The following is a 13,766-nucleotide window of genomic DNA, read 5'->3' as shown; positions in this document are numbered from 1 at the left end:
AAAAATATATAGCTTAAAGGGCTAATAATATTGACCTCAAAATGGTGTTTAAAAAAATAAAAACTGCTTTTATTCTAGCTGAAATAAAACAAATAAGACTTTCTCCAGAAGAAAAAATATTATCAGACATACTGTGAAAATTTCCTTGCTCTGTTAAACATCATTTGGGAAATATATGAAAAAGAAAACAAAATTCAAAGTTTTTTCTTAAATCAAGCAAAATAATCTGCCAATGGAGTAAGCGAAACAATCGTATTTCAAAGCGAAGAAAGGATTGTTTCACTGATCCTATAGTCCAATTACCAACCTATGTCACACATGACGTCACATGGGTCCCCGGTTGCAAAGAAAACACAGGCTGCAATAGTAAAGATGTCGTGTTGTGCGGTAGTAGGCCAAATTCAAAAATAGAAAACTTCACTTTTACCATACACCACACTGCTTTAATGCCAACTGCAGACGTCTTTGGCTAAAAGGGAGCTGAATGGAGTGAGGACCTAATTATAAATGCTGGACTCTGCAGTTCTCATGTTATATCAGGTAAGCTCACGCTATGCTAAATCATACACATTACTCGTTTTTGATTGCAGAAATGATTTCAGCAAAAACAGTTACATATGGTGAATTAAACTGCGGACACTGAACGCTCAGAATGAAATGTAAACAAGTGCGTTCACATATCCTGCCATACAGGTGCAGTTCTCTGTCAGAATGCTGTGGTTTTGCGTGTTGGTGATTAATTACCCAGGCCTTGTATAACGTTAACTCCGTCTTCTTTCCTTGTCTTTGGCTAAGCAGAATCTCGGTTTTTAGCTCTACATAGTGTTGAATCTGGTCATCCTGGAGCATTATTTCTTACACATAACCATACAGAACAACATTGTTGGCATCCAAAGACTTGTAGATCTTAAATTCTCTCTTGTAAAATCACTTGGAGCTTCAATGAGATTGTATATTTGGAGCTGGATGCTTGGTCATTTCGTTTTATCCAATATCCATTGGGAGCGTGCTATCACAAATGAACCTGTCAGATGAACACCGCTCACTGTAACGTTAATTTTGCCGAATCACTGTGCTTATCACTGGGTGACGAGCTGTTATAATATGCTGAAAGCATCATGTAAATAATATATATAATGTGTGATATAATGTGTGATCAATATATCTTATTTCTAAGACAACAACAAACTCTGTACCGCATCGCATGTCATTCCCTCGCTGTAAATGCTAGCGCTTCCGGTTTCTTTCTGCCACCTCCCTGCGCGCGCATCCTGAATGTTTACAAACATGCTAATTGTTCTATTGGCAGATTATTTAGCTTGTTTTAAGAAAAAACTCACTTAAATTTGACTCATTATTAAAAAAAAACAAGACAACTTTTGGGCTTGTCTAGAAAATGCTTCTTGATTTCAGAGTTTCTAGATTTTAAGACTAGACACAAGACGAAAACGAAGAGTATGAAAGACCAAAGTGTTTATGGAACACTGTGTTTATTGCCTGCATTTTGTGTGAACGCACTGAAAAACAATTCACAGTTTGTTCCGCATTTGTTTCGCAGTGTAGTGCACATGTTTCTCTGACCTCCAGATCCGTGACTCTGGGGTCGGTTTGTCTGCGGTTGCGGTTGGAGTTTGGTGATGTGGGTCCGGCTGACGGCTGCTCGAATGAAGAGATCCGGCCCGTGTGCCAGTTGGTCCAGAAGATGCGCTTGGATTTAATGTGCAGGTCCATGGCATCGATGCGAACGTTGGCGTCTCCTTGAAAAGCCTGCTCATAAATCCAGTTCTGCATTCCAGGATACAAACTGCGGATTTCATTGTCATCCGCCACATACAGAGCCTGTTTATCACTGCCTGGAGGACACAAATACACTACATTCAGTCTGACGCCACAACAAACACTCTTTTTTACGGAAAATAGGCTCATTTTACAGCTCCCCTACAGTTAAACTGTTGCGTTTTACCATTTTTGAATACATTCAGCCAATCTCCAGGTCTAGTGGGAGCAGTTTTAGCTTAGCGCATAGATCATGCCAAAAATGCTGGAAATGGTCAAAACCCCTCTAAAACCAGGCTGGTCGACCAGCTAAAACCAGCCAACCAGCCTAGGCTGGTTTAAGCAGTTTTTTCTGTAGGGATGGTAGCACTTTTAGCTTAGCTTAGCATAGATCATTGAATCGGATTAGACCATTAGCATCTTGCTCAAAAATGATCAAGGAGTTTGAATGATTTTCCTGTTAAAGCTGGACTCTTCTGTAGCTTTATCATGTACTAAGACTGACAGAAAATGAAAAAAAGTTACTTGAAAAAGTTCCTTATTATTCCAGAATGAGAGTATAGTTCCTATAGCCATATCAGCCAATGAAATAGCAACTTTTCAGTTTCCGTCCATCTTTGTACATGATGTAACTACAGAAGAGTCAAGCTTTAAACAGGAAAATTATTGAAACTCTTTGATCATTTTTGGAGTGAGATGCTAACGGTCTAATCTGATTCAATGATCTATGCTAAGCTAAGCTAAAAGTGCTACCATCCCTACAGAAAAAAGCAGCTTAAACCAGCTTAGACTGGTTGGCTGGTTTTAGCTGGTCGACCAGCCTCGTTTTTGAGGGGTTTTGGCCATTTTCAGGATGGTTTCCAGCCATTTCTAGCCTGGCCTTTGCTGGTCAGGCTGGAAAATGACCAGCTAAAACCAGCTTGATCAGCCTAGCCAGGCTGGGAGCCCAGCCAAAACCAGCTATGTCCAGCTTAAACCAGGCTGGTCAAGCTGGTTTTAGCTGGATTTAGCTGGTCATTTTCCAGCCTCACCAGCTAAGACCAGGCTGGAAATGTGACTATAAGGATATAGTTAACATGAATAAGCAGTTTTTCTGTGCCGCTGCTGTGTGTGTGTTGAAATAAAGTGCCACACATACTGTCAGCTTTGCAGGTGTCGTTGACTCTGATGAAGTTCTTGTGGCAGCTGCACTTGTGTCCTCCTTTAGTGTTGTTGCAGATGTGAGAGCAGATCCCGAACTCCCTGCACTCGTTCACATCTGTGCAGACCCAAACACACAAAAACAGCACATCAGACCAGAACAGGGACTTTAAACACACAGAAAGCATAAATACAAGTGTCTTATGTGAAAAAAAGTCAAGATATGTGCGCAAAAATGTTCCATCATTACTCAGCGTAACAAATATATATATTGGCACTGCTTAATGATTAATCAAGACTAATCGTGTACAAAACAAAAGTTTATTACATTAAATGTGTGTACTGTGTATTTTTATAATGTGTACTGTATATATACACATACACACCAGTGGTGTAGTCCTTGCTATACGCACGTATACTCAGTATGCCTACTTTTTTCCACGAGCTGTTTGGGTATTACGACTTCTAAGGATCACACTCTCGGTATGCTCACTTGTTTTGGTGATTAGACTTCCCTAATTTTTGTGTATTGAGTATTTCAGTTTTTCGAAGATCACAACAAATCAGCTGAATGATGTCTTGCTGAAACGTTCAAGTAAAGTTGTAAAACAGCATGGGCGTCGCTTTAGCCCTCCTATATTTCCATTCAGCCCCCCTAACACTTTTGCGATTACCTGTACACTACTAAATGACCGCCTCAATCCCCTTTAAATTTGATATAAAAACGGCGGCAGAATCCATATATATAGAATATATATGCAGAATATATATATATATATATATATATATATATATATATATATATATATATATATGTAAATCAAATGAATCAAAGATACATTGACTTTCGTCGTTTCTTTGCCGACTTTTAAAATTTGGATTGGATGGATAATAGTACACCACCTATTTTTTTAGGACTACACCACTACACACACATACATGTATAAACTATAATATAACTATAATATATAATATACATTTTCTATACATTCTATTCTCTATGGTTGAAATGATGATTGTTTGTGAAATGATATGATTGTGTTTGTGTCTGTAACCTAAAAAAATCATTAAAATACACACATTTTAGTTATTATTTATACTTTTAAAATAGTCAACAATGCGGATATTGCACATAAATCGAGATGTGTGTGCATATATATATATATGTGTGTGTGTGTGTGTGTGTGTGTGTGTGAGAGTTAAATATGTTTGTGTGAGGTATATACAGTTGAAGTCAGAATTATTAGCCCTCCTGTTTATTTTTTCCCCAATTTCTGTTTAACAGAGAGCAGATTTCTCCAACACATTTCTAATCATAATAGTGTTAATAACTCATTTCTAATAACTGATTTATTTTCTCTTTGTCATGATGACAGTAAATAATATTTGACTAGATATTCTTCAAGACACTTCTATACAGCTTAAAGTGACATTTAAAGGCTTAACTAGAGTAATTTGGGTAACTAGGCAGGTTAGGGTAATTATTGTTAATTAAAAGTTATTGTATAACGATAGTTTGTTCTGTAGACTATTAAAAAAAATAGTTTAAAGGGGCTAATAATTTTGACCTTAAAATGGATTTTAAAAAATTAAAAACTGCTTTTATTCTAGCCGAAATAAAACAAATAAGACTTTCTCCAGAAGACAAAATATTATCAGACATACTGTGAACATTTCCTTGCTCTCTTAAACATCATTTGGGAAATATATGAATAAGAAAACAAAAATTCAAAGGGGGGCTAATAATTCTGACTGTATATATATATATATATGAGGTAGTAATTCAGCATTCTGAGATCTTCTAGATGTTGCAATTGTGACAGAAATGCTGAAAACATGACTTTCCTATGCATAAAGAGCACTACCTGAGCAGGTTTGCGGGTGTGTTTTCTGGAATCCGGGTCTGCAGGAGCAGAACGAGTCACTTCCGTTCACCACACAGTGACCTTCATCTCCACACATACTGCGATTCAATCTGCATTCATTCAGACCCGAATCTGTGCACACAAAAACACACACACACACAGTCTCCAAATGGGCACTACAGTGCTCCTGTTAATGCTTTTGATAAAGCATACCAATTCTTGTGTGTTCCCAGCAGAGGTGTTGCTAGACATAAAGCTCTAACAATAATAATAATTAAATAATATTATTATGATAATTATTATTAAAAAGCCCCCTGAGAAGGACGAGGAGATTTTTTTAGGTATACAATAATAATCAGTGACATTTTCATCCTTAAATTTGTCATATTTTAATATGCTGTATGTAAGTGTTTGACTCTTCTAAAGCATATAAATACCATCATATGTTTGCAGATATTCAGAAACATGCTCAGTGAACATTCTTGTTTATCTGAAAAACAATGCTGAAGTCAGATATTCTGCTATTGTCTATTATTTTAATCATTAACGTTATAATTTAAAATACAGACCAGAGTGAACATTTTCTCAGATTTAAAGGGACCCCCTCATCCATCTTGTTTTGACGTCCTTTAGGGGGATCAAACCTTAATTAGGGGCGTCAATCTCCCGCAAACCCCCCTGTATTTCGCGCCCTGGAGATCAACCCATTGTTATGTTTTTCATTGGGTATTAAATTACTGAAAGAGATGCTGTTTACTTTATATTTTTATAGGTTTTATCTGTTTTAAAAGTACCTTCAAAGTAAAGTAATTAGTAATCTGATTACTTTTTACATTAAGTAATCAGTAATGTAATCAGATTACAATTTTCCAGTAGTAGTCAGTAATTTGCAACCTATGACTTTTTTTTAAGTAACTTACCCAACACTGATTACTAGTAACTCACACAGTTATGGTAACTAATGGTAACTTTGGTACTAACTATGGTAACTAAGACCCAGCATTACTGTAAGAGAGTAACTCCTGCTGCAGTGACGCTCTGCAGATCTTTTTCATGCTACGTTTCGAGCTGAAGGAGGTGTAACAGTGTAATAGTGGCTGTTACAGCTAAGTGACTCAAACAGATGAGCAGACCTTTCTTGTTGCAGTTGATCTCGTCCGAGCCATAATCTTCGCAGTCATTGAAGAAGTTACAGCGCAGGTTTAAGCTGATACATTTTCCCGAGCTGCAGGTGAACTCACTCTTTCCACAGACGGCAGGAGCTGGAGATTCTGACGCAAAACACACACACAGTTTCACTTCAACACACAATCAACAGCTCAATCTGTCACATTACTGGATAGGTCTAAGATTTCCAGTCTGTAAAAAAAAACAAAAAAAAAAACAATAATAATAATAATATTAATAATAATAATGATAATAATAATAAAAATAATAATAATGATAATAATAATAATAATAATAATAATAATAATAAATAATAATAATAGTAATAATAATAATAATAATAATAATGATAATAATAATATTAATAATAATAATAATAATAATGATAATAATATTAATAATAATAATAATAAGAAGAATATTAATAAGAATAATAGTAATAATAATATTAATAATAATAATAATAATAGTAATAATAATAATAATAATAATAATAATAATAATAATAACAATAATAATAGTAAGAATAGTAATAATAATAATAATAATAATAATAGTAATAATAATAAAATAATAATAATAGTAATAATAGTAATAATAGTAATATTAATAATAATAATAATAGTAATAATAATAATAATAATAGTAATAATAATAATAATAATAATAACAATAATAATAATAATAATAATGATAATAATAATAATAGTAATAATAATAATAATAGTAATAATAATAATAGTAATAATAATAATAGTAATAATAATAATAATAGTAATAATAATAATAGTAATAATAATAATAGTAATAATAATCATAATAATAATCATAATCATAATAAAAATGATAATAATAATAGTAATAACAATAATAGTAATAATAACAATAACAATAGTTATAATAATAATAATAATAATAATAATAATAATAATAATAGTAATAATAGTAATAATAATAATAAATAATAATAGTAATAATAATAATAATAATAATAATGATAGTAATAATAATAATAATAATAATAATAATAATAGTAATAATAATAATAATAATAATAGTAATAATAATAGTAATAATAGTAATAATAATAGTTATAATAATAATAATAATAATAATAATAATAATAATAATAATAATAATAATAATAATAATAATAATAATAATAATAAAAATAATAATAATAATAATAATAGTAATAATAATAATAATAGTAATAATAATAATAATAGTAATAATAATAATAATAATAATAATAATAATAATAATAGTAATAATAAGAATAGTAATAATAATAATAACAGTAATAATAGTTATAATAATAATAATAGTAATAATAATAGTAATAATAATAGTAATAACAACAATAATAATAATAATAATAACAATAATAATAATAACATAATAACAACAGCAACACCAACTTTTTTTTTTCAGCAACAAGCTTTTAAACTATTATTTTTATTAAATTATAATTTAATTGCACTGCTTGCTCTTGTGTTTCGACCATTATGGATTCCCTTTTAAATCAGATTTTTGTATAAAATGCAAATATGGATAAAAATGTATTTATTTACCGCTATGCTACAAAAAACTAGTAAAGCTCATGATGCTAATAGTGTAAAAGCCATATACAATACAAATAAAGCATGTGAAATAATATGATCGTGTGATTTCACTGTCGATACTCACGGCAGTTCTGCTCATCGCTGTTGTCTCCGCAGTTATTGACACCGTCACAATGTTTAGATAGCGGCAAACACACACGATCATTATGACATCTGAACTGTCTGGACGGAGGACACTGAAAGCGCTCTGAAACAAACATACACAACATTTCAAGGTTTTACAGTTGAAGTCAGAATTATTAGCCCCCCTGTATATTTTATTCCTCAATTTCTGTTTAACGTGGCAGATTTTTTCAACACATTTCTAATCATAATCGTTTTAATAACTCATCTCTAATAACTGATTACTTTTCTCTTTGCCATGAAGACAGCACATGAGATTTGTCTAGATATGCTTCAAGATACTAGTATTCAGCTTAAAGCTATATTTAAAGGCTTAACTAGGTTAATTAGACAAGATTCTGCCATGTCGGTCTTGTTAGTTCTTGTTTTGGTGGAGTCCAGACACTAGTCCTGTCTTGTCTTGCATGTCGTACTACCTTGGACCGAGCACTCATCCTATCTCTTGACATTGTTGTGAACATGCTGTATCGAGTGAGTTGCGCATTCGTGTCATTATAGCGAGCATGTGCGTGCCCCCGAGGAGCCTCGGTTCGCATGTCCTAGCTTGCTCTCGCATTTGTGCTTGTTTGTTTTGTCGGTGGCGTGCTGTTCTATTCTCAGCACCTCAGTCTAGTTGGTTTCGGGTTCGGTTGGCGCTGAGTGTAAGTGTTTTATTTCTCGTGTACTTGCGTCTTGTGCTCGGTCTCGTCTTGGTTTTGTGCTCTGTGTTTACATTGTGGCCGCTGGCTTTAGTGTTGTGTTTCATGTGAACACATTATGAGTTTCCTCATTGGCTGTGTGTTCTAGTCTCGTTTTACGTGAGCACATGGCTTGTGTTGTTTCTTCGTGTCACATGCTTTCCTGTCTATCGTCTAGTCTCACCCTCCTTGTTAACCAATTATTAGTTTATTCTGTTCACCTGTTTGCTTGATAATTCTTTCCGCTTATAGTCTCCTCATGTCTGCTGTCCAGTTCGTCGTTCGTTCGTTATTGCCTTGTCCAGCCAGGGGCGCCCCCAAAGGCCACCCCTTTGTAAACTCTGGCCACCCCTGTGGCCACCCCAATATAATTTTGCTGTTGATATTAATAATTTAAACGCATTAATGTAAATTCACACTATTTCAATAAATAAATAAGTAAATAGCAGCTACTAAATTATTGTTGATTGATTGATGCCACTGGCATAGCTGATTCACTGCCCCTCCCCCTCTCCGATCGTCGTTGACAGCACGCACACACCTTCAATAGACAGCAATGGCAATTTAATATTTACCTTAAGGTCGGCTACATCACAAGAAGAAGCTGTATTAATAATAGTGTGGCTTAAAAAGGAATATGGATAAATGATATTAGGGTCTGTATAGTGAGTGTGTGTGTGTGTGTGTGTATAGTAATGCCTTTTGTTTAGTTTGTCCATTTGTTTGTTTAATTAATTCATTAATGTTCGTTAATTTTAGACATGGTGTATACTGTATGCTGTACAATAAAGTATATGAAAAATAACTGAAAAGTTATTTATATATATATGAAAGTGTTTTTAAACTCAATATTGACGATTATTTGGTTTGCTGAATTATTTCAAGGAAAAACATGTTTCAAGAGTAATTAATTAAATGAATTAAAACCACATTATTTCATTTACCAGAAACAACAGTATTAGATTACACTGAATTCATTATTTTTTTGTGTGCCACCCCAAGATTTGGTGTGGCCTCTTCTGGTCACGCCTAAGAAAATTTCACTGTTTTGAGCGTGTTGAGCTCCAGGTTGTTCTGGTGTAGCCACAACAACCTGGAGCTCAACACGCTCAAAACAGTGGAGATGATAGTGGACTTCAGGAGAAACCCCCCTGCTCTCCCCCCACTGAGCATCATGGACAGCATTGTGGCAGCAGTGGAGTCATTCAGGTTCCTGGGCACCACCATCTCTCAGGACCTGAAGTGGGACACTCACATTGACTCCATTGTCAAAAAAGCTCAACAGAGGCTGTACTTTCTTCGTCAGCTGAGGAAGTTTAACCTCACAAATGAGCTGCTGAAACAGTTCTACACCTCCATCATTGAATCAGTCATCTGCACATCAATAACTGTCTGGTTTAGCTCAGCTACTAAATACGACCTCCAAAGACTACGTCGAATAGTTCGGACTGCTGAGCGAATCACTGGTACAACCCTTCCTACTCCCCAAGAACTGTACTTATCCAGAGCGAGCAGAAGGGCTGCCAAAATCACTCTGGACCCCTCACACCCAGCACACTGACTCTTTGAACTTTTACCTTCTGGTCGACGCTACAGAGCACTGCGCACCAGAACAGCCCGACACAGAAACAGTTTCTTCCCTCAGGCAATCCATCTCATGAACACTTGATGATAATAATTGTGGAACCAACATCACTACTTACTATACACTTTTATACACATATACACTTATTTAACCACACACTTTACATGCCAATTTGCACATAACAGCTGCACATATAACGTTGTATATAGTAATAAACACGTACATACACTTGTCAATCTGTATATTTGCACTCACTACTTACTTCTATTTTTTTTTTAAATATATTTATGATCTGTTTTTTGTCCTGTCTCTGTTATCCTGTTGCACTGTAGAAGCTCTGTCACCAAAACAAATTCCTAGTATGTGTGAACATACCTGGCAATAAAGCTCTTTCTGATTCTGATTCTGATTCTGATTTCCAGGGGGCGCCACTGTATCCAGCCCTGCGCTTCCCTGAGAGCCCAGTCAAGTTTGTGTGTGTGTTTTAGTTATATTTTCCCCCCTCTGGGTAGTTTTTGTTGCTTTTTGCTTTACTTTATCATTAATAAACACATGTTTTTGTCCCTGCAATTGAGTCCTCATCCTCCCCCAACACAAACCCTGACAAATTAGGCAAGTCATTCTATAGCAGTGTTTTTTTTTCTGGAGACAATCCAAAACTAATATTGCTGAAAGGGGCTAATAATATTAAGCTTAAAATGGTCTTAAAAAATTAAGTACTGCTTTTATTCTAGCCGAAATAAAACAAATAAGACTTTCTCCAGAAGACAAAATATTATAGGAAATACTGTGAGAAATTCCTGAATCTGTTCAACATCCTTTGGAAAATACTTTAAAAAAGAAAAAAATCAGAGGAGGGCGCATAATTCTGACTGTAATACTGCATATAATAATACTCCATCTCTGCTTGAATCGTCCACAAACATACACATGAGTATCTGCTGTTGTGTGAGTGTGAATGAACAGGTGCATGAACTCACTGCAGACGTCTGGGTTTTCGTCTGAATTGTCTCCGCAGTCGTCTTCGCCGTCACACTTCCAGCCCAGCGGCTTACAGAGAGTGTTATTACACTGAAACTCATCCAGAGGGCAGAACTGACCCACTGCAACACACACACACACACACACATGCAGAGTTACCATCTGTATTCATTACAGCAAGCCACACAGCAATTACAGTGAGCGTGTGTGTGTGTGTGTGTGTGTGTGTGTGTGTGTGTGTGTGTGTGTGTGTGTGTGAAAAACACTTGGCAGCAGATCTTCAGAAAGGCCTCCTTGAATACTAAAGTCCTCCAGAGAGTGTGATCACTCAATCCTGCAGCCACTGGTTTATGAATAATTTGATTGTTTTAAAGTTTAAAACAAGATATATATACTGTATACACACACACACACATATAGGATTGTAAAAAAATAGGAGCAAACAGGATAATAAATAAATGATTTGTTGTACTCTCTCATTCACTGCGCTCTAAGTTGACCAACTATGACGACTTCTGCTGCTGAGAAACGCACAAATGTGAAAAGGGTCCAGTGTTTGCGCGTGTGTGTGTGTGTGTATGTGTGTGTGTGTGTGTGTGTTTGACCTCCAGTGTTGCAGTTTTCCTCATCACTGCCGTCCATACAGTCGGCGTCAGCATCGCAGCGCCAGCGGAACGGGATACAGTGACCGTTATTACACAGAAACTGGTCATTATCACACTTCACATCACAGCCGTGCTGAAAAACACACACACAGGACACACAATTGTGTTACAAGAGCATTTGGCTGAGATCCTCCATCTGCAGGTGTATGATTTGGAAGTACTGACGCTTTCCTCAAGACAACAATCCTATACAATTTCTTCATACTGGGGAAAGTGGTTGAGAAGAATTGTGGTGCTTTTATTGATATGTATCTGGAATCGATTCTGGAATCGAATCGATTTCTGATATGAAACCCTAAACTGAACATTGTGCGGCAGGATCTGATAAAACATAAATGCTTATGAGTGTGAAGAAGATTGTATGCAGTGACAATTTGGTGAAAATTTCCTGTTTATATATATATAAAATATTCATTTTCAGAATGGGGTGTACTCAATTTTATATATATATATAATGTTTTATATATATATATATATATGTACTCAATTTTTATATATATATCCTTATTAAAATTGAGTACACCCCATTCTGAAAATGAATATTTTTCTCCATTTCTCAGTGAATATAGGCAATATATATATGTGTATATATATATATATATATATATATATATATATATATATATATACAGTTGAGGTCAGAATTATTAGCCCCCCTGTTTATTTTTTTCCCCAATTTCTGTTTAACAGAGAGAAGATTTTCTCAGCACATTTCTAATCATAATAGTTTTAATAACTCATCTCTAATAACTGATTAATTTTATATTTGTCATGATGACATCAGATAATATTAGACTAGATATTCTTCAAGACACTTCTATACAGCTTTAATTAGGTTAACTAGGCAGGTTAGGGTAATTAGGCAAGTTATTGTATAACGATGGTTTGTTCTGTAGACTATTGAAAACAATTATAGCATCAAGGGGCTAATAATTTTTACTTTAAAATGGTGTTTAAAAAATTAAGAACTGCTTTTATTCTAGCCGAAATAAAACAAATAAGACTTTCTCCAGAAGACAAAATATTATCAGACATACTGTGAACATTTCCTTGCTCTGTTCAACATCATTTGGGAAATATTTAAAAAAGAAAAAAAATCTAAGGGGGGCTAATAATTCTGACTGTATATATATATATATATATATATATATATATATATATATATATATATATATATATAAACAAGAGCATTTTTAATTGAACATTTTATGAAAATTCTTGATTATTGAATATTTGTTCATGACATTCTAAGAAAGTTCCCTGTTAGTTGCGTTGAAATCTCTGCTGAAGTGTGTGTGTTGTATTATTTACCTCATCAGATCCATCGGCGCAATCATGATCTCCATCACACTTCCATCTGCCGGCAATACAGCGACCGCTAGTGCAGGAAAACTCACTCTCAGAGCACTGCCGGGGCACTGACACACACACAGACACACAGACGCACACACACACACACACACACACGCTATAATAACTCTATAACATCTAGTCATACACTGCAAAAAATATATTTCTTACTTAAGAGTTTGTGTCTTGTTTCTAGTCCAAATATATCCAAATTCTTAAATCAAGAAGCGTTTTCTGGACAAGCAAATAATATTGTCTTGTTTTCAGAAATAATGAGTGAAAATAATCTAATTCTTTAGAGAAAACAAGATTATTTCACTGACCCCATTTGGCAGATTGTTTGCTTTTTAAGGATTAGCCATGTGAATAAAGGCTTTTTAACATTTTTCGAGTGCCCTGGACTGATTTTTGAAGATTATTTTGCTTGTTTTAACAGTAAACTCACTGAATTTTGGCTCATTATTTCTTAAAACAAGACAATATTTTTTGCTTGTCTAAAAAAACGCTTCTTGATAGATGATAGATTTGTAGATATTTGGACTAAAAACAAGACAAAGCAGTTTTTTGCAGTGTGAGATGAACCAAAACATGTCTAGGCCACATTTCATGATCAATAAGAAATCAATTACGTTTGGTGATCAAGAAACTTTGTATGATCTCATTCGTGCAATACAGAATGACTTGCTCATGCCCCAATGAAGACTGGGTTTAGGGGCGGGGTTTGGTGCCACGCCTACTTCTGAAAACTCCACTTAACTGACAAAACATAAAATAGTTACGTTTCCTCGTGAGATTAGGCTTGTAATGCACAC

General features: G+C 34.5%; 1 protein-coding gene across 1 annotated transcript in view; it reads right to left on the bottom strand.

Annotated features, from left to right (window-relative positions):
* The window catches only part of lrp1aa (low density lipoprotein receptor-related protein 1Aa), a 239,829-nt gene that overhangs the window by 22,780 nt on the left and 203,283 nt on the right, over nucleotides 1–13,766 (bottom strand). Inside the window, exons 69-76 of the mRNA XM_056467699.1 lie at nucleotides 12,916–13,022; nucleotides 11,545–11,677; nucleotides 10,939–11,061; nucleotides 7,638–7,760; nucleotides 5,915–6,052; nucleotides 4,782–4,913; nucleotides 2,915–3,034; nucleotides 1,582–1,853 (exon numbers count right to left, since the gene is read on the bottom strand). Of these exons, the coding sequence (XP_056323674.1) occupies nucleotides 1,582–1,853; nucleotides 2,915–3,034; nucleotides 4,782–4,913; nucleotides 5,915–6,052; nucleotides 7,638–7,760; nucleotides 10,939–11,061; nucleotides 11,545–11,677; nucleotides 12,916–13,022 (1,148 nt within the window). The remainder of the gene's footprint in view (nucleotides 1–1,581; nucleotides 1,854–2,914; nucleotides 3,035–4,781; nucleotides 4,914–5,914; nucleotides 6,053–7,637; nucleotides 7,761–10,938; nucleotides 11,062–11,544; nucleotides 11,678–12,915; nucleotides 13,023–13,766) is intronic.

This window comes from Danio aesculapii, chromosome 11 (assembly GCF_903798145.1).
Source record: "Danio aesculapii chromosome 11, fDanAes4.1, whole genome shotgun sequence".
Lineage (NCBI taxonomy): Eukaryota > Metazoa > Chordata > Actinopteri > Cypriniformes > Danionidae > Danio > Danio aesculapii.
The sequence above is the reverse complement of the archived record's forward strand: the minus strand, read 5'-3'. Positions and strand labels throughout refer to the sequence as shown.